Source organism: Mytilus californianus, unplaced genomic scaffold (assembly GCF_021869535.1).
Source record: "Mytilus californianus isolate M0D057914Y unplaced genomic scaffold, xbMytCali1.0.p SCAF_5, whole genome shotgun sequence".
In the NCBI taxonomy this organism is placed as follows: domain Eukaryota; kingdom Metazoa; phylum Mollusca; class Bivalvia; order Mytilida; family Mytilidae; genus Mytilus; species Mytilus californianus.
Genome location: NW_026262701.1, coordinates 38716998 through 38744607, shown reverse-complemented (window position 1 = coordinate 38744607; position 27610 = coordinate 38716998). Strand labels below are relative to the sequence as shown.

The 27610-nt window shown below is 32.5% G+C and overlaps 1 protein-coding gene and 1 long non-coding RNA gene across 3 annotated transcripts; one reads left to right on the top strand and one right to left on the bottom strand.

Moving 5' to 3' along the window:
• Positions 1-1607: 1607 nt before the first annotated feature.
• On the top strand, positions 1608-14148 carry LOC127701896 (uncharacterized). The gene is made up of 2 exons (XM_052205874.1): positions 1608-2098; positions 13087-14148. The coding sequence occupies exons 1-2, from the start codon at positions 1863-1865 to the stop codon at positions 14132-14134; spliced, it is 1284 nt and encodes a 427-aa protein (XP_052061834.1). The 5' UTR covers positions 1608-1862; the 3' UTR covers positions 14135-14148.
• LOC127701907 (uncharacterized) lies at positions 5059-13040 on the bottom strand. 2 transcript variants are annotated; one of them, XR_007982242.1, is made up of 4 exons: positions 9644-12320; positions 9318-9509; positions 9157-9264; positions 5060-9103 (listed from the first exon to the last, which is right to left on the bottom strand). It is a non-coding gene; the product is annotated as an uncharacterized LOC127701907 (long non-coding RNA). The 2 variants fall into 2 exon arrangements; XR_007982243.1 differs by lacking the exon at positions 9157-9264 and having other exon boundaries at positions 5059-9103; positions 9644-13040.
• Positions 14149-27610: the final 13462 nt, after the last annotated feature.

Genomic DNA, 27610 nt, shown 5'->3' with positions numbered 1-27610 from the left:
AAGGACTCCATTATTTGGTTTGGTTAATTTTGTTTTATCTGGATTTTCGTGTAGTATTGTCATGGAATATATTTTGTCTACACGTCTTTATTCTTCTTTTTTTTATGGTGGTGTCTGTCTTTCTTCTAGCTATTATTTCAAACATTTTCCTTGCTTCCGTTTCCCGTTTTATAACTTGGGATAGAAAAATGCCGATTGAGTTTGGGGTGTAGTGCAAGGCCTATATATTTTTTTTAAAGATGTTGGGTTACTGCTTGCCAATCATTAATTATATTCTCCATTTTCTATTATGGTTTTAGTGTAATTACAAAATAATGTTCAAGGTTATAGGTGACCAATGAGCCTTTTACCCTTAAGTAGACCATAACTATTCCATGACCAATACTGAATACCTGATGGCTCTAGTACTTGCTGTTCTCAAGTTTAACATGACAATAACAATTTTCCCAAAGGTTTGTATAGTAAAACCCTATCTATCTTTTTGTCCTCCAAACACCTTTGAATAGACTCCCATGCACACACAGAATTAATTATACTTTAATAAAAAGAGATACGTTTATTTTACATTTGAAATTCTGTCGAAAAAATTCTGTTACATCATACTGTTACTGTATCTTATGGCCGAAATACATACTTTTAAGCGTTATCTCAAGTTTGATGTCAAACAACTTTAACTTGAAACTGTTAGATTAAAGTTCTCGGAATTCCCACTCATCTGATATCTTGTTCCGCGAAATGTTTATAAAAAGTCTGTTTAAATAGACAGTATGAACAAATAACATTGATGGATAACACGTCTAATTGTATATGGGCAATGACACTTAAAATGTATTTATAACAGTGCATGGCCCTGAAAACACCTTACGTGTTTTTTAAAGAATAAAACATTTCATTACTTCAGGTATTATGTTATGTCATTAAAGGTGCTTAATTACAGTACATATGTTTACAAAGTACGGAATAGTTCACTGACATTGCGATTACAGAAAAGATAAAAAAAAAAACATAAATATTAATTAGAAATAAAAATGAAATGAAAGAGGACACTGACTAAATCCTACACTATTAGAATATGACTATAGAAAGGCTGTTTTTTTTTACTTTCAGAATTCCCCCCCCCCCCCCCCCCTTCCCCCGACTTTTCAGTCTACTCCTAAGCCACTGCTTTGTTATTGGTATATGTCGTTCTAAAATCATATATAAGAACGACATTCATATTAAATGACAGTGTATACATTATAGATCTACTTGTATGTTTGCATGAAACTTTATCTATTAATGATCACTATTTCTTCGAATTCGTTATGAAATTGCAAAACAGAACAAAAAACATTTTCATGCTAAAAAATATAATTTCTTGGATATTCCTGTAGTGAACTTTACAACACCCACATCGTATTTTCCTTCTTTTTTAAGAAACAATAAATAAATGGAAATTACACCGATATGATTAGATAACACGGATAAAAAAGAAATCAATTTGACATACATTGATCAAATACAGGAGACGATATTTCCTCAATACATTTTTTTATTTATTTTTAATATCACTTCCTCAAAACATAAATAATAATCGCATGTATTGCCTAATCCACTCAACATCAACACGGCGAACTCAATTAGGACTAGTAATGGATTTTATCAGAATCGATTTTAACCAGGAAGTAACTAACATTGGCTAACAATAAATACAAGGTAGTCGATTCAGATCAGTGCACTCTTCCGTATACGAACTTAAATCATTGACATGCAATTCAACTCTGCTTTCGCTTTAGTCAAACGCTACATTCTTTGAATAATGAACAAAGTGTCTACTATGTTACGGATTTATTCAGTTCAGAAAAGTTGACATATTTTTTTCAATGTTTGACATACATTGGACAGTTGTAAAGTTACTATTTCAGTGGACTAATAGTATGGTAGTACCAATTAATGCTCTCTTCGCCGTTTCTCTTTCTGTTAATGTGTGTACTATATTATACTGTGCTTGTGAACGTTTACAAAAATGCTTAAAGGACAAATGTTGCTGTGGACCGAACCACTGCATCGTTCATATATGCCAAGTATACCAGGATAAAACACAAGACCTTTCTAAAGCGTAAGTTGGAATTTAATTAGATATTTGTAGCATATTTTTTAATTATTTGTGCTCATTTGTTCCTTACATTTTTTGGAATTTTTTGTTTATACACTTGTTTTTTTAAGTTACCTTACTTATTCCATCATTTGACATGGTCTTAAATGAAAAAAATAAAGAAACACTAATGAGAACAAAATTTTAGGGTTTTAATTTTTGTGCTAGTATATATATGGTAATTATTTGGTAGCATGTGATTTAATATAAAAATTAAACCATGCTACAAAACGCACTACTATGGTTTTGTTGTCCGATTGTCGTCCACGAGAGAGAGAGAGAGAGAGAGAGAGAGAGAGCGAGAGAGAGAGAGAGAGTTCTAAAATGTTATCTTCTCTGAACATCCGGAGGCCATACTACAAGATAGTACTCGTGTTTTCAATTAATTTCTTTAAAAAAAGCTATTCCTGTATATCAGGAATTTCCCAATTATGGGCAACGTTATTAGATATTCCACAAAAACGGGTAATGAGGGTGGGAAACAGGGGTGTTTTACCAAGTGTCCACTAGAATGAGTCTTTTCTCCTCTTCATGTAAGATATATATTCTATCTAATCATGGTTTCCCTTATAAAGCTTTGTAGTACATTACTTCTTCTGTGTAGTTGAATCTTTATTTTTGTTGTTTTTTTTTCTTCTTTGGTGGGGAGGGGAGGGGGCAGGCGCTGATCCAGTCATTATGAAAAGTTGGGTTTCAACCCCCAGAAAACCATGATACGTTTAGATAATTTAAAAAATCGAAAAAAGGGGGGGTTCCAACCCCCGGAACTATCTCACTGGATCTGCCAATGGGGGGATGTTTATTGTCTTTTCGTCTCTTTTCTCATTTGACCAGTGTGTAGGCTGTCCTTCGATGTACTCTTTTGATATTCTCTTTTTTTTCTTATTGTGTGCAAATTTGTTAATTTCTAACTAATTCATTCGCGTTTCCCTTTTACACAGATTCAGTTCTATTCTTCTAAATCAAATTTTGTCGATCAGCCCACTATGATCTTCTTTCACACGAACAAATATGCTTAAAGGGTCTCATATATATATGTACTTGTCAGACGGTCACCTGATTTACTTCAGTACAAAGTAATTCTTTTTGACACCATTCATTAAATTTATTTACTTTTCTACATAAAATTAATATCAATTAAGGTACTTTTTGATAAATTAAGTTTCTGTCACCTAAGGTGAATATAGTGATTATTTTCATGAGTTACAAAAGTAGTTCATAATGAATAAAAGAGTGATTTAATGGTCAGTGGTCAACATTTCCTCCTATAATAATACTTAAGTTTAAACCTATAGAATTATAAAACTAATGTGTAATGGTTTCTTTATTTATATTTCTACACATGATCTAAAAATACGACAGAGTCATAAAGTTGACCACTAAATCTAAGCTATCAAATTATATTTGATTTTATCTTATATATTTTTTAGAATGTGTCCTCAGTGCCTTGAATTATTTGTGGATTCATCTCATTTCTGTCACAAATTCCCACAGACAACAAATCTGCTGGAAGATATTCCAGATAAAAACTTGTATTAAGCGCAATTTGATTATGAGCTGAGTTTCTTTAAAGTCAAGTTTAAATCTCCAAGCCAGTTGTGTAGAATAATTTGCTTATTTATTTTCGATCCACGTGTGTGAAAGTTTCAATTTTCAAACGATAAGAGAATGACTAATTTCATTTTTTTGGTAAAACATTATAAAACGTTTTGTCAAAATCAGTTTAAAATGACGATGTTCAACATTGAATGACACGCCCTATATTATTCTTGATCTAGAAATATGATGGATTGTAAACATCAATGAAAATGCAACCCAATCACACAAGTTACAAAAAAATGATTAAAATACGTTTTTAGACTATCTTTATTTAGTGATCCGTTTAACAATTCTTTTTTATTGATATAATTTGAAACTGCATTTTGTTTGAAATAATTTGAAACTGTACTCCAAAACAAACGTTTGGATCTATCTATTTTGGAAAACTAATCTTTGTTCATGCTGTTGCTTATGATTACCATATATATATGTCTGTATTTATCACAGCTATTTGGATAACTACGATCTGTTACGACACCAATTGTTGAAATTACAATTAACAAAATTGTTTTAAGCAATTGTTTCATTCAGTGAAACTTGTTTTAAGAGACCACCTAAAGAGAGCAAAAAAGTGGTCTCATGAAACAGGGGGGTCTTTGAATACAGGTTTAATCTATATGAAATGCACTTCAGAGGGGCCGAAAGTAAAATTTAATGGTATAACAACACAGGCTTATGGTTTCTTAAGCAGGTTTGACTGTACCTCCTATTTATTTAAAAAAGCGAGAACAACCAATATAAATTTCAGTTGACTCCAATTATTTAAGATTGACTTGTTATTCTTTATCAGTAAATGTATGAAATGTATACCATATCACATGATGTCGGTTGTGCAAGTAGGCAATATCACATGATGTCGGTTGTGCAAGTAGGCAATATCACATGATGTCGGTTGTGAAATGTAGACCATATCACATGATGTCGGTTGTGCAAGTATGCAATATCACATGATGTCGGTTGTGCAAGTAGGCAATATCACACGGTGTCGGTTGTGCAAGTAGGCAATATCACATGATGTCGGTTGTGCAAGTAGGCAATATCACATGATGTCGGTTGTGAAATGTAGACCATATCACATGATATCGGTTGTGCCAGTAGGCAATATATCACATGATGTCGGTTGTGAAAGTAGATCTAATCACATGATGTCGGATGTGAAAGTTGACCATGATATCACATGATATCGAATGTGTAAGAAGACCATATCACATTATGTCGTATGTGTAAGAAGACCATATCACATGATGTCGGTTGTGAAAGGTTGAATATATCACTTGATGTCGGTTTTGAAAGATTTAACATATAACTTGATGTCGGTTGTAAAAGGTATACCGTATCACACGATCTCAGTTGTGAATGGTAGACCAGAAGACCACATCATTTCCATTCTGAAAGGTCATGATGTTGGCTGTGAAAGGTCAGCTTGTCGGCTTTGAAAGGTCAGCTTGTCGGTCTTGAAAGGTCAGCTAGTCGGTTGTGAAAAGATATAATCATAATATTTAAGTTGAACCTTTTAACAGTCTCGATAGATTGCTTTTGCATAACCAGTTTTAACTGATAACCTGGCTTATCCCTGCTTAATGAAACCAACGGTCTGATTTAATGCAATAACATTAAACGAAAAATAAAACATTTTCATAAATTTACTTCCTCAACCAGTTGTACTCCATCTCGTATCCCTTTTCATTTGAAACAAATATAATGCACAAGATGTTGCCATGTGCAAATTGGAAATATGCTGACCTTATAAAAAGCCTATATATTTACATCTGTTAAATCAAGAAATTATAGTCATATAAAATTGTCAAAACTACTTCGCTATATTGTAGTATTGTTAATATATTGCTATATATTGATCTTCTATGTTACAGATAAAGGTAATAAATTAAGTGCTTTTTTCTGGGTTTGATTTGTAAAGTACGTTTTGCCGCAGCCGTTTTGCCTACATGTAAAACAATGTTCAATAAAATGTCAAAGAAAGCAGGGATTTTAAGTATGTTTAAATCAAGTTTAATCCTCCACGTGAAAATCGAATAACAACCGCGGTAGTTACAATATGAAATAAAGTATCATAGTTTGTCCATTTAGATATGTTTTGGGAGTTTGGAAATTCGGCCAATATTGCTTGAATTATTTTGTTTTTCTATCCTCAAGAGATTTAATTTAAAATGGACTATAAAGCGTGGGCGCTTGTCATCCGCCAAAGACCGTTTGCATGGTAACCATTATATGTCTAGTTTTTGTGAACTTTTGTTTTTGAGGTTCTAACTGTTGTCTCTATTGCAATGTCATTGTCTTTAGTTTTATTCATAGAGAATATTATCAAATTAATCAAGCATTTTAACAATGGGATTCATCTATTGAAGTTTTATAATTGGCTTCATTACATTTGAATATTAACAAATCTTTATATTTGTACAATTTCTTTACAAAAACGGATACTTTTTAAATTGTCCTAGTAATGCATTTCACATTAATAAGGATAATGCTATCAATGTCATTGTATGAAATGATAAACATCAGTGACGTTTGTATTACAAAATGAAAATTGATGTTTTTTTCTCTTTTCTCAAATAAACGACTTCATGACAACATGCTGTAATTTGATCAAAAAGTATTAACCTTTTAGAACGCGGAAGTAAGTTTCCGATAAATCAATATCATGATTAAAGTTCATTTCTCACAGAAGAATACTTCAGCAATAGAATGATCAAAATAATGTCGATCAATTTATATGGTTAAAAATAACGCAGAAGATATAAAACAAGAATGATCTATTTCTATACACGATGGAAACCACAAATTAACGACATACTGTTTTAAGTCTCCCCATTAGTGCTAGTTAGCCGTACTGATGGTAACTTCGATAATAACTATAATATATTGTTTCTATTCCCTCCATTAATGTTGGTCAGCAGTGTTGGTGATACCTTCAATAATATCTATCAACCCGTAAAAGCATCGAACCAGTGTTTATTTAGCTCAAGTATGGTTATCATTTGTTTATGTTGTCTACCTAACTTTTTGTATTCAACAATGAGCAAAACCCTTACCGTAAAGTAAAATTTATATATATATATACAAGTCTAAATTGAAAACAAAGTTCAAACCTATGATTGCGTTGGATAAAAACCGCAATTTTTATACGTGTGCATGCAAAACAAATTTCTTGTAGAAGGGTCTAAATACAGCACAAACAACATTTTCCAAAAGACCAAAAAAGTGAAAAAGTATTTTTTTAACAAAACGCATTTGACTAACAGATCGAACAACAAATGTTGTTAAACCCTGCTGACTGCCATTGGCGATTGCCAAATAAACGGATCACCGATGTAATAAATGGATCTTAATTATAAAACCCCGGCTTGACAAAAACGTGAATCATTTCAAAAGAGAAGGTCAAATGTCCTGATTTATGCTAGATACACGAAGCAGGAAAAAATATCCCTGGAAATTTGAGCTCCTTGATGTTCTGTTGGGGCTTCTATAAATGAAAAGCAATACCAAATTATATGAAAACAGACGTTTTACTGTTTTGGAGCAGTTTCATTCTGTTACTTTAGAGATCGCCTGATAGCCAATATTATCCAAGTTTACAACTGCATAACCGCACAAAAGCTTTTACTTTGAATTTGGAAATGATATAATTCACCAAAATCAAAGAAGTCTGAAATGGGTAAATAATGATCAGTTATACAGAACAAAACATTCTGATTTTATTACTTCAGATAAATTATTTACATGTATGTATATATTTTGAGTGGTAGGAAATATATGGCACTGATATTCAGTACGTGCGTTTAAATCATCTATTTTCTGAACTGTTGCTTGATTTCACATAATGTAAGAGCTTTAAGAGCACAACGGCGTACGAACAGCATTTGACTTTTGTAATTTTTCGGCTTCAACGAAACATGTTTTGATCAGTATTTATTCTTCAAGGCAGTGATAGCATTCACGTCTACTTTTCATGTGGAAACTAAGCGGTAAACCTTAAAATGTTATTGACTTGAAGGAACTGGCCGTTGAAACACATGTATAAATTAAAAGAAAACAGAGATAAAAAAGTAGAGCCCAAACCGGTTTAAAATTTGTGAGTTATCAAAAAGGTGATACATTTTGACACTCTTTACGTTAGGCAACACCTTTTCGTGATAGCTTTGTTGGTGTGTTAGACACTCTACGTTATTCACCACCTTGTCGTGATAGCTTTGTTTGTGTGTTAGACACTCTTTACGTTATTCACCACCTTGTCGTTTTGCTTTGTTGGTGTGTTAGACACTCTTTACGTTATTCACCACCTTGTCGTGTTTGCTTTGTTGGTGTGTTAGACACTCTTTACGTGATTCACCACCTTGTCGTGTTTGCTTTGTTGGTGTGTTAGACACTCCTTACGTTATTCACCACCTTGTCGTGTTTGCTTTGTTGGTGTCGTTTTATAAGGAGTTTGTATTGATAGTCTGCCCTTTTCCGGTTGCTGTACTTTTTTGTTTGATGTGTTGTCTACCTTTTTAAGAAGACTTGATAATTTATGGCTGCATGGCTATGTCTCAATAGTCTCCTGTATAAAAGTATAATAATCAATTTAGACTTGAATTCTGCAAAAATGCAATAAATTCTAATTTAATATGTTTTTTTTTTGTCGGTAGCTTTTCAATTATTCCATTAAAATACAACAAAGAAAAAAAACTTGTTATGTTGAAATGTAAAAAAATGGTGATGATCGATTTTATGATTGCTTTAGTGCTGATGATTGTATTAGAATAAACAGAACTGTTAATAGCTCCGAGACCAGGAAGAGAACGGCGATTATGTAATATTATCATCACCCCACTAGGAAAGTAGGACAGTGCAGAGAGTTAAAGCTTTAAAATATCTTTCTCTTCCTGATTGGAACTCTTAGTCATAAAGTGTGTTTGATTCAGCATGAAATAACAACAGCTAAACTAGCGACTTACATGCATGTATACATGACGAAATTATCAAATACATGAGGGTCTAAATGGGGTTTACAGAATAGAGAATAATGGGCAAAAGTGTAGAATAAAGGACGAAAAAATTAAAGAAAAGAGAAGAATAGGCAAAACAAATAAAGAAAAGAGAATAATGGGGTGTTGGAATAAAAAGAATAGAAAATAAAGTGAAAATAGATAAAGATTAGAAAATAAAGGGAAAATAGATAAAGAATAGAAAATAAAGGGAAAATAGATAAAGAATAGAAAAAAGTTGTATAAAAAATTAAAGAATAAAGAATTGAAGGACCCCCAATCATACATAAATAAGAAGGACCCCCATCATACATAAATAAGAAGGACCCCCAATCATACATAAATAAGAAGGACCCCCAATCATACATAAATAAGTAGGACCCTCCATCATACATAAATAAGAAGGACCCCCCATCATACATAGATAAGAAGGACCCCCATCATACATAAATAAGAAGGACCCCGAATCATACATAAATAAGAAGGACCCCCCATCATACATAAATAAGAAGGACCCCCAATCATACATAAATAAGTAGGACCCTCCATCATACATAAATAAGAAGGACCCCCCATCATACATAAATAAGAAGGACCCCCATCATACATAAATAAGAAGGACCCCGAATCATACATAAATAAGAAGGACCCCCCATCATACATAAATAAGAAGGACCCCCATCATACATAAATAAGAAGGACCCCGAATCATACATAAATAAGAAGGACCCCCCATCATACATAATTAAATAAGAAGGACCCCCAATCATACATAAATAAGTAGGACCCTCCATCATACATAAATAAGAAGGACCCCCCATCATACATAAATAAGAAGGACCCCCATCATACATAAATAAGAAGGACCCCGAATCATACATAAATAAGAAGGACCCCCCCATCATACATAAATAAGAAGGACCCCCATCATACATAAATAAGAAGGACCCCCAATCATACATAAATAAGAAGGACCCCCCATCATACACAAATAAGAAGGACCCCCAAAAATACATAAATGAGAAGGACCCCCCATCATACATAAATCAGAAGGACCCCCAATCATACATAAATAAGAAGGACGAAAATTCTATCGGAAATACGGTGTTTTCACTTAATACACCTGTTTCTCCATTTTTGTACTTCGATGCAAAATTTTACAATTTTTTAAATGTGCAAAATTACATCAAAAACGTCTAATACAGCAATGTTAATAGTTGATACACATGCATAAGAAATTGGTCATATTTCTATGTATTCGATTTTGACAAACTAAAAATAGGTTTATAGAACTAGTTGCTGAGTTTCTTGAGTTTTGTTTACGTATGTAAAAAGTCATAAATTTCTTATAACAAGCGTTTTATATTTTTCTGATTACTTAATAATAAAAAAAGATTAAATAAAAGCTTTTTAGTATAATTATATTTTATCAGATGAATATTGAGTTTTTATTAATTTTGTCCTCCCCCTTTTCAGTTTTCTATTTGATAAAATGTTGAATACTAGTACACTAGTACTCGTGAGTTTCAAGTACTTTGAATATATGCTTTTAACAGAATTACACTTTGACTAGGAAGTACCCGTTAATCACGTGAATGTGGAAATGTATACTTAAACAGCTATAGTCTACTGCTATAGGTCGTCTTTCATTGGAGGTTATAGAACGAGGAAGTCACCTATCAGATAATTCAAACCGTTCGACGTTACCATTGTATAAACATTTAATAAATAAAATAAAAACGATAAAATTATTTAACGGTATTTTTTGTACATACATGTATTATATTTTTAACTTAATGACGACCAAAAACCAAACACTTCAAGAATACAAAACCCACCCGAGATTAATGAGAGTTTTCATTAGATAATTCTGCACTCAAACCATTACGGTAAACTAATCTGCACTAAGGTTTTTCAATAGACTTTTAAAATTTTCCCCGATTTTTCCATCTGACTGTAGAACGTGACAGGATATAAAATGTAACGAGATGTTTGTTACCTGTTATAAAATGGTCATCTATCAGCTGTTTGAATATTAATAAAAATGGTCACTTATCATCTGTTTTATACATGTACATAAAAACAACTTTATATCGGGGCGTTGTGTCTATTGTTAAAAACAACTTTATATCGGGGCTTTGTGTCTATTGTTAAAAACAACTTTATATCGGGGCTTTGTGTCTATTGTTAAAAACAACTTTATATCGGGGCTTTGTGTCTATTGTTAAAAACAACTTTATATCGGGCCTTTGTGTCTATTGTTAAAAACAACTTTATATCGGGGCTTTGTGTCTATTGTTAAAAACAACTTTATATCGGGGCTTTGTGTCTATTGTTTTTATGTTCATTGTTTTTCTGTGCTTCATACCAATCTATTGAGTGAAGCCATTTGCATTTGATTTTTACAGTTTGTTCTGATGTTGAGCTCTTATACCACTGTCCCAGGTTAGGGAGTGTTGAGCGTTCACAAACAATTTTAACCCCACAACATTCTGTATATGCCTGTCCCAAGTCAGGAGCCTTGTTATTCAGTGGTTGTGGTTGGTTTATATCTGTCATGTTTGGGTTTTTTTTCGTAAATTGTATTGTTATACATCAGACCTAGTATTTTCGTTTGAATTGCTTCAAATTTATCATGTCGGGCCTTTCATAGCTAACTATACGGTATGGATATTTCTTCATTCTTAAAGGCTGTAAGATGACCTATAATAATCCACGTGATTTGAACTCTGGTTGATCGATGCCTCATTGAAATTCGTAACCACTTCTCCTAACTTTCATATTTAGGTCAACATTTGACCAACCAAAAAAAAATATATAACATTGCCAAGAATTTACATTCCAATACTGTCATTATACCAGTTTATAACTTTTGAGTTTTAGTCAAAAAGAGGGGGACAAAAAGTTAAGAATTGTATATGGTGCAATGCTTTATACATGACCTACTAGTATTATAATAATGAATATATGTATGTCATCTGATCTCTTGACCTTCACACGTTATCAAGTGCTTGGTCTACTTACTTGAGTTATCATATCCATGGCTGACACAACGAACCAGGAAATGTCTGACTTAAATACTTATCTTTTCTGAATGATAATGTGTACTCGACTAGTCTGGAAAAGTCTGACATAGCACAGGATCTTGGTTTCCTGCAATGTTGATGGTGTTGATGATTGAAATTTACTAATAAATACAGTCATCGATGCTAGAGTATAGGACGACATGATTTGATATTCATAGATTAAATTTATGCGTTTGTGGTCAGTACCTTTAAATGTGATACTGTATTTTTTTTTATTTGTACCTTTTTATAATAGAGCTATGACCTTTTTTCTGAACTTAATTTTTCTTTTGTACTTTCTTAGATATATCTTTTTTTGGGGCGGTGTAGAGCTAACATATAGATCTTTGTAGAGGAACATGGCGGTACATCGACCGATATATTCTTTTGTATTTTTGTGTCGTTCGGTTGCTGTGTCATTGAATGCCATCTTTATTCATATTCTATGTTTATATGCAAATAGTTTCTGTAATATATTTGCGATATAAAGACAGTCTCTATAGTCTAAGTGGTGCTCAATAGTACATAAACTGTACTATTTCTAGTCAGAACCGTTCAGTATCTTGTTTAATTGTACTTAACTTTTAATATCGTAGTTGACCACAATCGAACCTTATTTGAAACAGTCTGATCTGCACTCAGTCGTTTTTGTGAACAATTTTGACTTTGTGTGTACTATTTGTCAAGTACAGCTGACTGGTAAGGGAAGTACACATTCGAGTCCAGTACAATTCAGTACAATCCTGAGTCTAAGAATGTTGTAAATAAATTTTACAGGGAGTACTAAATATCTGTCAGCGGTATCAGTTTCCTAAATGACCAACAATACAACATTTAAAACACAACTCTGACGATGTTCGTTACAAAAGAGAGGCGAAGGATACCAAAGAGACATTCAAACTCATAAGTCGAAAAATAAACTGACAACGCCATGGCTAAAAAAGAAAAAGACAAACGGACATTGTTAAACAACAGTACACAAAACAACATAGAAAACCAGAGACTGAGCAACACGAACCGTACCAAAAACTAGGGTGATCTCGGGTGCTCCGGAAGCGTAAGCATATCCTGCTCCACATGTGACACCCGTCGTGTTGGCTTGCTCATGTAAGTACAAATACGGTGATATGTATAATTCGGTAGGTGACATTCGCGGGAAGGGGACGAGATAGTAGATACGACAATTGGAACATATCCGTCGTCATCTGTGAAACAAATTTTGTTTTTAGCTTACTTGAAATGCATCTTCATACATCTTTTATAGATTTTACTTTGTAATTTTTTTCTTCTTATATTACAGATTTACAGAACAAGTGACAGTATTAATATCATCTACCCTAGCAATCATTTGTATATGTTCTACAAACATTATACGAGTTCCTTTCAGTGGAAATATAGACACGTCAGAGTCGATGTTCATTCAAATAGTTTTGGCAATAAATATAGGACGTTACGTATATTTGATTTTACAAGATGCATATCTATTTCCGCATATTGATAAAGCACGTTTCCGAACGGACACTGTTCACCACGTGGTCACTATCGTCTGTTACAGTGTAATATTGGTGTATAGACAAAACATGCTTTTAGGGATCCTTGGAATATTAACTGAATTAAATACATTTCTTGTAGAAGTTACAAAAATTATGAAAACATTAGGACGTCATAAGACTAGTATTTACAAAAAAATGTCAGTCGCCAGTTGTGCCACAACCATTGTCTTTCGCGGAGTAATTCCAGTAATATTTTTAATAATGGGTATGTTTCACGAAACACCATTTGTTATGCATTATACAGCTTTGACAGTATTTTTCCTTAGTATTATTTTCTTTTCTGTAATAAATGTGTGGTTAATTCTTTCAACCGTCCAGCGAGTCATTAAAATATATAGCTATAGTGAAACTTTAGAATCAGGATATGCACCGGAACACATCCAGTTAGATAGTTTCCGCAAAAATAATCTAGGATACGAAAGACCATTAGGAAATATCAACATCAATTATGATACCGAGAAATTGAATATCAATAAAAGTATTGACCAAAATTTAATCTCAAAAATTAAAAACGTGTACTTAACACAACGAACTGATCAAAGAGATATTGAGACCAACAACGTCATTGAAATTGATAGTACTCAATCAATTGATACTTCTAGTCCTGAGAATAGTCAGTCTAGTGCACATAGAGACAGATCAATACCAAGGAACTCGTGCTTAAACTTACTTCCGGCAACAGAACCGCAGATCGATTTGTCTGTACGTTTTGCACCTAATGTGCTGCCTGAAGGCAACTTTAACGATTTATCTAGGTCAAATAATGAAAATGAACAATTCGATTTACCTATATAAAATAATCTAAATAGTTTGTTATTTTTGTTATGCCATAGGTTTCCCATTGAAATAAGTATAATTGTTAAAAACATTTTCAAGAAAAAAACATATCACTTGTTGAAAAGTTTGTGTTTGTATAATACTGCTCATGTAACAGGTTATACATTAAAGTTTCTACATTATCCGTTTTAAGAGATCTAGGCAGAAGATACCAAAGGATCATATATACTCATAAGCTTAAGTCGATGACATACTGACAACACCATGGTAAAAACCGAAAACGAGGTTAATTACGACAACAAAAGAATAAAAAATTAAAAAAAATATCATATGATCATATTATTTTTATTTTTACTTTATAAACAATATAAGTTTGTGCTTGTACTATTGCGTAATAGTATTTCGTCGGCAGTATTAGACACAAAGTCTGGAATTCTGAAGAGCAATTAGCTAGAAAAACCATTTAATGAAAAAAGATGATGTATATATCAGTAAAACGACTTTTGTAATTTGTCAGAGACAAATTATAAATTTATCAGTGCACTCAACAGAAAAAAGACACACTCCATGTCAAGTTGGTATTTAAAAAAAAACCCACCGTAACATGTAAAGGATCCACTAATAATACTGTTATCAACTTAATAGACAAGCAAAGTACATGTACGCATAACATCGCATCAACTTTAAACTAAAAATTGAAATTTATCGGCAATCTGTCGTGTAGCTCATATTAAAAAAAAGTTAGATTGTCAAGTTGTCTAATGTCTACTTTGAGTCCTTTTTTGGCATATAAGTTGTCTTGCGTATTGGAAGGATCGGGGCTTGGACAGGGGATTATTTGGTCGGTTTCCTCCAATCGTTGAAGTACTATATTGACAATATAATACTTCCTTGCTCCAAGAGATCTAAATTACGCATTGGTTTTGGTTATCACTTGAGACTCTAAGCCTTAGGTAAGTGTTTGTTGAAAGTCACACTGTGTAAAAATAAAGGTCCTACCAACTGATATATCGTGTTGTTTTGGAATAGTGTTAATGTGCTTCCAATCATCAATTGTCCAAGTTTTAACCAATTATTCTAAATTTTATTTTAAAGTTAACATTTTCTTATGTTCTATATATTCCTTATTCATGTATTATGTTTCATGGAAGTTTTTTATTTTGGAAAATTCATGTCGATATTGAAAGTCCTGATATAAATCAGCTTATAAGAGCTGATATGTTGTAGTTCAAAATGACTACCTGTCACTAGCCTGTTGTACTTTATATTCGTCAAGTTTATGTATCTACAACAAAGTACACTTTCTGATCTCTCTTTTTTTATGAAAAGCTATGAAAGTACCATCGAAAAACCTTGTTTCATATATATCTTTGTTCATCAAAACAAGAAATACATGTTATTCTTTGAGCTATTAAGTGCAAATCGTAAATCGTGAATGAAAATATCCCAAATCAATAATATTACCACAAAACACGTCAGACATACTAACATACTTTTCATTGTGTGCTTAATACATAATATTTAAATATATTTACATACGAAAGATACCTTAAAACTATGATATGATAATAGATTGAATAAGTAATCTTGTATCATTTAAATGGTGTTAATGCTATTTTTAAAGTTATTTAAATATTTGACTACAAGATAAATTGAAATCTATGGGTTAAACCATGCAAAAATACATTACATTTACCGAAAGTAGATTTATCCTTTTATCAACTTTGGACAGCAAATAAAATACATTTAGTATAAACTCGTCAACAATGATAAAAAAATTCAAACAGTTGTTCCAACGTATCGTGCTTCCATGATTTAAGCTGGAGGTCACGTGTTCGATCGTGATTCCATGATTTAAGCTGGAGGTCATGTGTTCGATTCCTGACTAGGATAAATCAATTACTTGAATTTATAGTTTGCTATCGTATTTAATCATGTGACATGAAAAAGTAGGCCAGCCTGATGTCCAAAACATGCATAGTTATCTGCGGAAAGTTACTTAGTGGTGAGCTAATATGTTTAAACACATACCGTATGGCTTACCGTGTCGGTCTAGTATCATACAGGGAACCTTTAAATGGCGCACAGGTGAGGGGTGTACCAACTCTTGAAGGTGGGATACACATTTCGTATTTTTTGTTTCCCAATTATCAAGCAAAAATTTCAATAGCTGGTAAAAAAAAACCTATAAGAGCCCCAAACAAGCTGACAATACGACAACTTTTCCCTATCCTTTTTACTCAAATTAGTCTTTCGTGAATTTTGACGGAACCGTGTGGTGTTACAGTGAAAATTTCATACGGTTTGTAGACACGGCATAGCTTAAATAAGTGTCTTTATTCTATTATATCTGTATGATATCAGAATGGATGCTGAGAAAGCAATGACGTAAGGCTTATACGGAAGCAATGAAATCATGTTCATAGGATAATAACAACATTGGTTTAAAAATATAAGAGAAAACACGTTAGATTTTTCTACTAGAAAAACAAGGAAATAACACTTAATTTGTCATTGACGAACATAGCATTACTGTTGCCAGCTAGCAACAACAACGACAGACTGTAGAATATAGCTGATTGACATAACAAAGAATTGCTCCAATCTAAATAGCTTTCTGTTTCAGAATGGTATAATTAAATAGTTTCATATGACAAAGAAGTCTTCCTGGTTCACACAAAGTGTAGGTTAGTGTGATGAAATTCGTCATCCTGGAAATGTATTTAATTATACAGTCTATGTATGATAGTAATTGAGCTATGTATTTTAGAGTGTAAAATGGTTATATATAATGGATTAATTACATGTTTCCATGGTCATTAAAAGTTAAATGCATCGGTATAGTTTTTTCTGTTGCATATGTTCACTAATTATAGTACGGAGGTAATAGATAAAATAAAAACAAATATTCACTTTACAATGATGTGGAGCAAATGATTTTAGATCTTTAAGATGTATTCTTATAAAAGTATATAGATATAGAAATTGACCCTTTAAAATTCAAGGCAATTTAATTTAATGTACTAATTTTTTTAGATGTGAAAATGTTATTGTTTAATCTCTTCAAATTACGTTTTAGCTGGAAGAATATCTAATTACTAGATTCTTTTACATTTGGTACATACATCTCAAGCTCAGATATCTAAATATAAATATGGGCCGATGAGTATCAGGTCAACAAAGAGATATTCCTGACGTTTATGTATGCTTTTCCTTTTAGGATATTTGGGGTGTCTTTACGCATGAATTGTCCAGGAATCGGGTAAGGGTCGACGCCGACCTTAATAGACAAGTATTGCAAGTTTTTATGTCGAGGTTCTGTGGTTTTCTCCGGATACTCCAACTTTCTCCAACAATGCAAACCGGTAGCCGTGATAAAGCCAAAGTACCTGAAAGTACGATAAACACCAACAAAACAAACAAACAAATAAACAAACTAAAAAAAAACAACATAGACACGGTATCGCTTAAGTAAATGTCTTTATCATACCACAGTTATCATTTTCTATATAAAATAAGTACACAATATTTTCCCTATTTTTCAAATCGCAAGTGTTGAATTATTGGTCCGATCAATAGTTTCCAACTATTTGCCCTCGATGAAACTATTTGACTACAAGCGTCATTTTTTTTTCGCGGAATTTCAACTGCAGCCACGGGCTTGGAGGATGTTGAGAATACTGCGGGAGTTCCGACGTCGCGTTTTACCTATTGTATCTAGGGTTGACGTCAGTGCGGGACGTAGCCTTCATTCAGAATATATATGGTTGGGTTTCTGCTTTTATATTACGATAGTTGATTTAGCTCCGACATTTATTGTCTGTTTCCTCTTTCGGTATAATAAAACACTTACTGACTGGATATTCTTGGAATAGTAAGTGTATTGTCCCCTCGGATACAACTATTGCTCTCGGCTACGCCTCAGGGCAATAGTTGCACCTCGGGGCACAATAAACTTACTTTTCCACTCATACCCATTTATACATCCTCTTGTTTTTGAATTTTTGTCAGATATTCGGAATCCTCTGGTTTTATCAAAGTAGTGTTAATAAATATTTTGCCCGCTAACCCCTACTTTTCTTTTCATAATTTTATTAGATATAGTTTAAAAAGCCATATTTGAAAATCTTATAAAATCCTTGTTATCTTCATAGTTTTTGAAAGAAAAAAGGTGTTAAATGTACGAAAAATCTAGAGAGAATATTTTCCCGCCAAATTTTCAATGGCTTATATGTCGAAAACAAGCACACGGACCCTCCATTTTTTTCTGCTTTATTAGTTTCTGTATTTAAATACTGTCAATTGATAACAGTCTTTGAAAAAGTAGCGAATATCCTTAAAAATATTGGAGAAACACGTTAGATTTTTCTTGAAGTACATATGAACAGGGAAGTAATGCTGTCACAACTGATTTGTCATTTGACGAACATAACATAATTGTTGCCACTGGTAAAAACAACGACAGACTGTAGGATATAACTGATCATGTGACAAAACAAAGTGTTACTCCAATCTAAATAGCTTTATGTTTCAGAATGATATAATTAAATAGTTCCATATGACAAAGAAGTCTTCCTGGTTCACAAAAAGTGTAGGTTAATGTGCTGAAACTTGTCATTTATCTTATGGTATTTTACTATTTATAAAATGTTTGATTTTCATGACAAAGAGAAATTTTCATATTACTTCTAAATATATCAAATGCTATGGTACTATTTCTTGAAAATTTAACTTAAATATGAAATAGCAAGTACTTTGAAGCATGCTCTGGCAAAACGCTATGGAAAATCTAAATGATAATTAAGTAGCACTCCACGTATGTAAGTACAAATAATGCAAGTCAACAAAACATGACAACTTGTTTCCGAAGCACCGAAATGTCCATTACGGGAATCTATTATACTATGTAAAAATGAAAGGCAGGTTAAAGCAATATAGTTCATTTGTAAGCGTGCAAGGATTACTTTGTCCAATGCGGTTTCCAACATTATATGTAGGAATAATCTTATTTTGATAAGATGTGTATGTCTTTCAAATTGTATAAGAGAGAATTACGTTGTTTTATACTCAAAGGTATATATTCCATACTTTCACAGTCGCATAGAATAACTATTCAGAATATAAGCGAGTTTTTGTACTAGTGTCTATGACATGATATCTTTGCCTAACCAAGAGTTAGGATTAAGATATATTCCTCAATAACTTCGCAGAAAGAAGTCTGTTTTTTATATGTAATGACGAAAAGTCTAAAACTAAATGCGTATAATCTATTTGTTTGCTCTAGATAATTTCTAAAAATGGAAATAATCCGTATGCATATAGATTTTAAACAATAACACTATAGAGTCAATACTGAACAGAAGTATTATTATTATCTCATTGTTACTCTATTATTAGTAAATCATATTAGTGACGAAATATGTGGCCATAATAGTTAAATTATCTGAACGGAAGCTTTTTAGATTATCCAGTAATATCTACCTATAAATGTGGAAATTTAAGTAAATACTATACAGAAATATTATAATATTATTTCATTGAACTTTTATTACTAGTAAAGCAGTGACGAAAATATATGGTTAATATGATCGTTTTATAATCTGTCTGGAAGGTTTTTAGATTATCCAGTAACATTTTACATGTAAATATGGAAATAATCCGTATGAATATAGATCGTTAACAAATGTGTAGGCATTTGTCATGTTGTTTTATTTATAGGCTTGGATCAAAGTTTTACATAAATGAACAGCTAGTAAGTGCTATATAATTAATAAAAGTATCACAAAATCATTGCAAATTTCGTACCTTAATTTCCTGTATTTCTAATTTTTCAGTGTATTTCTGCATTTGACATTCCTTTAGATATAATTTAAGGAACTTCGTCATTTACGTTTAATTCCTTATTTGAATCAATCATTTATTTTTTAGAGACTTGAATATACTGTAAATTCTTACAGGACAACACCACACAAACAATTAAGGGAAACCTACAAGGGAAACCTACATTGATACATGTAAAAACTATCATGACAAATATTTATATATTAAAAAAAGACGAGAAAATTCCAACCATTTACAAGGATTTTAAGTCGATCTCTGTTAAATGGTCAGCTCTTTGTTGATGGCTTGAACAGCAAAGACGCAATATTTTTTTAATGGTGGAGTTTGAACATTCTAATCAAAGTCAACCTGTTCCTATCATTGAATACGCAATAATACAAAAACAAAAAGAAATAAACGACGAAAGTAAGTATAATAACAAAGAGGCATATCGCTAAGAGAGACGAAGGACACCAAAGGAACATTCAAACTCATAAGTTGAAAATAAACTGACAACACTATAGCTAAAAAAAGAAAAGACAAACAGTACACAAAACAAAATAGAAAACCAAAGAATGAGCAACACGAACCCCACCAAAAACTGTGTGTGTGTGTGTGGGAGGGGGAGGGGTGATCTCAGGTGCTCCGGAAGGGTAAGCAGATACTGCTCCGCATGTGGTACCCATCGTGTTGCTCCTTTTAGTAGTTTAAATAATATAAAATTAGAAATAATAAGTTAATAGCGATCAATAACAACGACTTAGTGGCAACAGAGTCTCTACTGATAATTGAGTATGTTGTCATCAATGTACGACATACCAAAACCGCTACATTGAAAGCTGATAAAATGTCCAAAATGTCGCATCCAAGCTATTATAAGGAATTGAATGGTTGATGGTTACTACGTATTTGCTTGTTTAACCTGTCTCGCCACACAAATCAGATGAACGACTAGGCCATGACAAACCGTTGATGTTACTAATCTGTAACAGTTGTATCATTATGTGAACCGTATGTGGTCGTACATTGTTCTGGAACATGAAATATTATGCTTGACCATAAAAGAATATCAGAAGTCCACTACTTTAGAACTTCCCATTTGTGTTAATATGTTCAGGAACATTATAATTGTGTTAAATTCCGGATAACTTTATAAGTCAATACGGATTTGGATTTATTAAGTTTTTAAGGGGGGACCGTTTATATGTTTAATATTGTTTGTTTTTTTATGAGCGGTTTAATAACAATATTTTACTCGATAAAGCAAAAGAAAGGTGAAAAATACCAAAGGACATTCAAACTCGTAAGTCGAAAATAAACTGACAACGGCATGGCAAAAAAAGAAAAAGACCAAAAGACAAACAACAGTATACAAAACACAACACAGAAAACTAATGACTGAGCAAACGAACGAACCCCACCAAAAATCGGGGTGATCGCAGGTACCCTGGGAGGGTGAACAAATCGCTGCTGGAATGTTGAATTTTACTTCGGATATTTGGTATTGGTTTGAAAATATGTGCTTATTACACATCGTGTAGAGTTTAACCTCATAACATTGTTTATTGATATCAAATCAAACTCCTACTTTTTAAAATAGCAATAATAATGATACTAAAACTAGGAACAAATTTATTGCCAAGATATGTAAAAACATACAGATACAAAAGTCCTAGGTTGTTTTTATAGGATTTTTCGTATAATTGATATCTACTTACAGAATCAAGAATAAATGGATTGCATGTAATTCAGTTCCTCAATCTCAGTAGATCTTTGTATTTTATTAGGGTAGATTGGTTTCTATTCAACAGAGATATCTTCCTGGTTCAGTAGATTATATCTATAAGAAGACAAAATTTGTTATTAATAGCATTATTAGCATGAATAATAAATAAACATATAATAGCGATATCAGTGTGCAAAACATGTAGTCCTGAAATAATTGTCATCGGGTATCATTTGAACATATCATCATATGCAATTAAACAGAATTTCTACTAATAAGTCTATAACATTGTATAAAGTTCATATGCTGTTCATAATACGCTGATCTTATTTTACTATCAACTAACTCATTCACTGAAATTATATGCATTACGTAAACACTTATTTAGTACCTCATGACGACTGGGGAATAGAAATATGGTCACGTTTGGTCTTCGTCCGTTTAAAACAAGACACCCCCTCTCTATCATATCGCTTTCAATTGTTCTTCTCCTCTGTTCTTTCAGTCTTCCCGTTTTCCTTTTTCCAGTGAGAGTCCATCTCAATGACAATGTTGTAATGGTTGCTTGTTCTTACTGAAGACATGACAAACCAATTTCCATCTGAGATTTCTTTGTGATATCAGTTCGTTTAATTTCTTGTTAGCTATTTTGTTATACCAAACGATTGTGCTACTTTTTCTTCGGAAGTAGGTATTTTGGGATGCTGTTGATTTGCTGAAGTCAGTTTGGATCATTTTGAGAAGTAGAGAAGTACTTATTTCACGTTGCTTTTGTAATTTGTAGTGTTGCAGGCAAGAGCTGATAATCTCCAAATCGGTATGAGTTGCCAAAAGTTGTCCTTTCTTATACTCAGTTTTGCTTTGGTGTCTTTGCTGGTCCCTGTTTATTACACTGCTTAACTATGCATATGTACGTGAAGTCTTCTATTTAGTCGATGGTTGAGTTTTCAATCTTGATTGGTGTTTTGTTTAATTGGTCGTTAATTTACATGAATGTTTATTTTGAGTACAAATTTGTTTGAGATGTTGTTGAATCTTGATATTTTCTTTAGTTTTTTTACTGTATTGCTTGATAATAAGCAAATGTTATCTGCAAAGTCAAAATGATCTCCAACGCACTTAGGCAAAGTTGTCAGTCTATTTTTGACTTATGAGTTTGAATGTTCCTTTGATATCTTTCGCTCTGTTGTCTAACTGCTTTCTGAACTTAATCTTTGCATACAACCTGTTTTTTTTTTATTTCGAGCAACTCACCGGATGGTTGAATGTCGGGTAAATCATCAATCGTTTCAATTCTATTCAAAAACTACTAAATTGTTATGTCAAACAGTTTTTGTTGTGTCTGAAGATAGTAGCTTCCAACTTTGTAGAGTACTGGTATATCGATGTTGCTTGACTGTTCACTCAGCTGCCGGGATATTTTATAAACTACACTGAGCTTACTTGAGTCAGCATTAATCTCTCCTGTTTGGGGATGTCAATGTCAGTTTATGTATATATTTGGTTGGAAGAGAGTACTTTAAACTACCGGATTGGGAAGTTTGCTAAATAATATTTTTTACTACGTGTACCACATACATCCGTTGTTACACATGACTCTCTAATCCGGTGTTATCACTTTCCATTTTTGCATTAAATTCTCCATTCACTAGTACAATTTCATTGGCATGTTCTCGTTCGAAAACACTTCCTAACTCTTCATATAAGCCTGTTTTAGTTCCAACAACTGCCTCATTTGTTGGTTCGTAACATTGATTCAGAGTTACTTTCTCGTGTTTTGAGTAAATCTTAGTTGAAACTATTCTTTCATTTATATGTTTCCATTCGATGAGAACTTTATCTGATTGATTATTCATCATGATGGCTATACCTTCTCTATGGATTTGATCACTTCTCTCATAGTAGACTATCTTGTGTCCATTTGCTACTACTGACCCACAGCCTATCCACCATCATCCATTTATGCCCAGTAGATCTATATCATAGTTGACATTTCTTTCTCAACTTGGGGTGTTTTTATCCAACTTCGTTCATGGTACGAACTTTTGACCTGCCATAGCGGAGTTGTATGTATATGTGTAATATGTCTTTAATATTTAGAAAACCAACAGAATATTCAAGTAGAGCAGAATATGGTTCGATGATTTTTTTCCCGAAAGGAATCCTACAAATGCACATGAAAATAGACACTTCCTGTGGACTGTGTGTGTTTATGTTATTGGGAGTAGACTTCGTTAATTTGTAATAATGATAGTACATTGTATCATACATGATCGTTGTTAGAACATACTGTGATGTCATCAGTCGCTTATTTTAGGGATAAATGAAACAGACATGGAGCAGAAGATAATTGAAGTTTCCTATGCATCTGTTTGTCCAATTTTTTCTTTTAGAAGAAAGATGAAACGAGTAAAAAAGGTTGTAAGGGACCTCACCATTCTCTGAACATCAGTAATTTGATGTGATACATACAATGTAATAGTATACTGTTGAATGTTGACTATTTTAATTCATTTAGATTTAAATGTGAGTTTTTGTGGTTTGCTTGTTGACTATTTTAATTCAGTGAGACTTAAATGTGATTTTTCTTGTTTTGCAAACTTTTTTTTTCACTCATCGAGAATCTTGCTTTTGATATGCCTCGATCGGCTACCGTGCTCTGGATTCCAACTTTTGATTCCCTTTTTAACGTAGTGTATAAGTGATAGGAAAATATAGCAATGGAATGAATAGAAATTGTCGAATCCTATTGTGTAAACTACTTAGTATGTCATAGACATTTATAATTAAAAAAAAACCAAGGTGACATTCAAAAGTCAAATAGAAACTGACAACGCCATGGCAAAAAAACAGAAAGACTACAAAAACAAAAACAAATCCACAAAACACCATATCTAAACACTTAGCAACACGAACCCCACCAAAAGTTCGTGGTGATCTCAAGAAATCCTAAAGGGTAAACATATCCTGCTCCACTAATGGCATCCGTCCTGTTGATAATGGTAATTGCATATTCGGTGATTTAAAAATCAAGGAAAAGAGGACGGAACTGTGGTGTCGAAAATCGGAACCTATCCGTGGTCATATGTGACACAGTTATTCCATAACGGTCCATAAATTATACTCTATATTTTATTTTAACGATGATTTTTAATGATTATATTTTTTAAAGAATCATTAGGGGGAATGAAGAAATTTTTCGCATTACAGTGAGTTAGTTAAGAATAAAGAAGTTTCAATAAAGTAAAGTATATGGCGAAATTACATTAATATTACTTAATATGTTATCAACGGATTTTGTTTTATTATTGCTATCATTCATATATATATACGACAGGATAAACGATTGAAACATAAAATGAATAATCATAATGTGTGATAACATTATGATTGAATAGTACAATTTAACCGAGAAGTCTTCCTGGTTCAGTATATATTATATCAGATAAAAGGACAAAATTTGTCAGTCACAGCATGCGTCTATTCAATCAAAAAGAATTCGTATTGGTTCATTTTAACACTTTCAATTTGTATTTTTTTGTTATACTGTCCTTGGTAATAAGGTCCCTAACCGTATTTACTATTAACGGATTAATTTTAATCATGTACAAAACATATAATAATATAAGTTAATTTTTTCCTCTATTTTAATTTATCCATTGCAATGTTCACAACACGTATTTCCGTAAAAACCGTTATCAGATATGCTGGCTTAAGTAGGTTCAGGAATCATACTCATAAAACATTAGGATGCAACAAAACCACAAAGATATTTAAAAAATGCACCATCCTTCTTTAGTAAGCTATATTTTAGAGCTTTTCAGGAAGAATGAAAATAAGTTAGCATTATCCTTTTACTTCATGTGGCTCTATATATACGATACCCCCCTCGATCGCATCGAACTGGAAATAAGGATACCACAGCTACAATTAATTCTGCCTCATATCTTGATTTACATCTAGAAATTGACAAAGAGGGTCGGTTGAGAACAAAACTTTACCACATAAGAGTTGATTTTAGCTTTCCAATTGTCGGCTTTCCATTTCTAGCAGTTAGTTGAAGTCATCCTTCGAAGTTTAATGGTCGTTATTATGAGTTGGTTTACCTTTATGGGATGTCGATGTCACTGATGATAAAAATAAGAAGATGTGGTATGAGTGCCAATGAGACAACTCGCGATCCAAGTCACAATGTATAAAAAGTTAACAATATAGGTCAAAGTACGGACTTTAACACGAAGCCTTGGCTCACACCGAACAGCAAGTTATAAAGGGCCACAAATTAACTTGTGTAAAACAATTTAAACAGGAAAACCAACGGTCTAATCTATATCCGCGGATATGTTCCAATTATCGTAGTCATTCTCCTGTCCTCTTTTCCTCATTTATGACATCACCGAATGAGACTTGACACCGAATTATTCATACTTTCAAAGAGCAACATTACGGGTTACACTATTGAGACATGATCTGCTTACCCTATCGGAGCACCTGCTGAGACCACCCCGAGTTTTTGGTTTGGTTGGTCTTCTCAGTCCTCAGAATTTTATGAAGTGTTTTGTTGTCTATTCGTCGTTGTTTTCTGCCATAATTTTGTCGCTGAGTTAAGTTAGTTGCATCGATTTTTTTTTCTTCTTTTCTTTTTCTTTTTAGGGGAGGGGGTAAAGGGTTGATGGTAAAAACAAAATGACTAATGATATTTTAATGTCCCTTTGGTATCTCCTGGCTCTTTTCGAGGAAGTTGTAATATGATTTGTTTGCACACAACAATTGTCTCTTAAACAACAATTAAAAGGTACTAATGGATATTATGATAGAGAACAAATGTTTCGAATGCAAAAAATACAACAAAACAAAAATGGACCGGCAAAAACCGAATGGCTTGCAATCTTAGTTTTAGAACAAAACAGGTTTAATAACTAAAGATTTACAATAAGAACGTGATGAATCACATCGGTATTGGAGCATTGGATAGTTGGCGAATGATACCTTCGAATAACAACACTTTATCAGCAGAGCAGAGGTTCCATCTCCATGGTAGTAAAGTACATTTTTTCAAATTTGCAGTTTACACTATTCATTATATATTTATGAAACATTTTTTATAGCTGTCTTATTTCTTATATTTTTTTTTTATTATACTGTATACATTAGGCTTCCTACAAGTCAGTCCGCTCGTACAGTTACTGAATAAGTATGATTGAGTATGATGAGTTTAATCTGAACTTTTTAAGATTTTACTCGAAGTGAATTATTTTTTTGTACTTAAAATGTCCCTACGGTAACTTTAACATAAAACCATCAATTATTTAGATTATTTGGATTAATATCTATGGTTGAAATAATTTGTGAAATAGAATTCTTTGGTAAAAGACATTGCATAATACTCTCAGGTTGTCGGTAGGTCTTATTTTTAGTTCACTATTTGGTGTTTGGTGGTGGAAAGACCAATCTTCAGGTTGTTTTTCAAAGTCGAGACTTGTCATTGATACTTTAATTCAATATCTTTCAATTAATCAACTTCTTTTATATCAACATAGTTTACATCTGTTACGTTTAGCATATGTATTCTGTCTAGAAAATTATAGATGGGGTTGTGTGTTTTCTGTTTATGGAAAATATATTACTCGATTTTTCTCTGAAAAGCTTTCTTTTCGCGGCATAGTCAGTGTGTGAACATATTTAGTTAATAAAACTGACAGAAGTATTCATTACAACAATCTAAATTTAACTTAACAATGACAAGTTCTATTTAAATAAATGTTATTCGTGGTAACATACAGGAATACTTCCTTTTAATCTCGACCTCAACAAAACATTTCATATATGTACAATGTATAAAAAGATATGGTCAATGGACACCAGACACAATTGAAAAAAAATTAAAAGACTAAAAGCAAAAGAAGGAATTACTAGATTGTGAATGTGAGGAAGTATCAAGTGACATA

What these genes read in the sequence shown, in the direction of transcription:
- LOC127701896 (XM_052205874.1), top strand. Translation starts at nt 1,863, where the DNA reads ATGTTTGACATACATTGGACAGTTGTAAAGTTACTATTTCAGTGGACT. An exon ending in ACACAAGACCTTTCTAAAGC is followed by an intron (nt 2,099 to 13,086) that starts GTAAGTTGGAAT and finishes CTTATATTACAG; the next exon opens with ATTTACAGAACAAGTGACAG.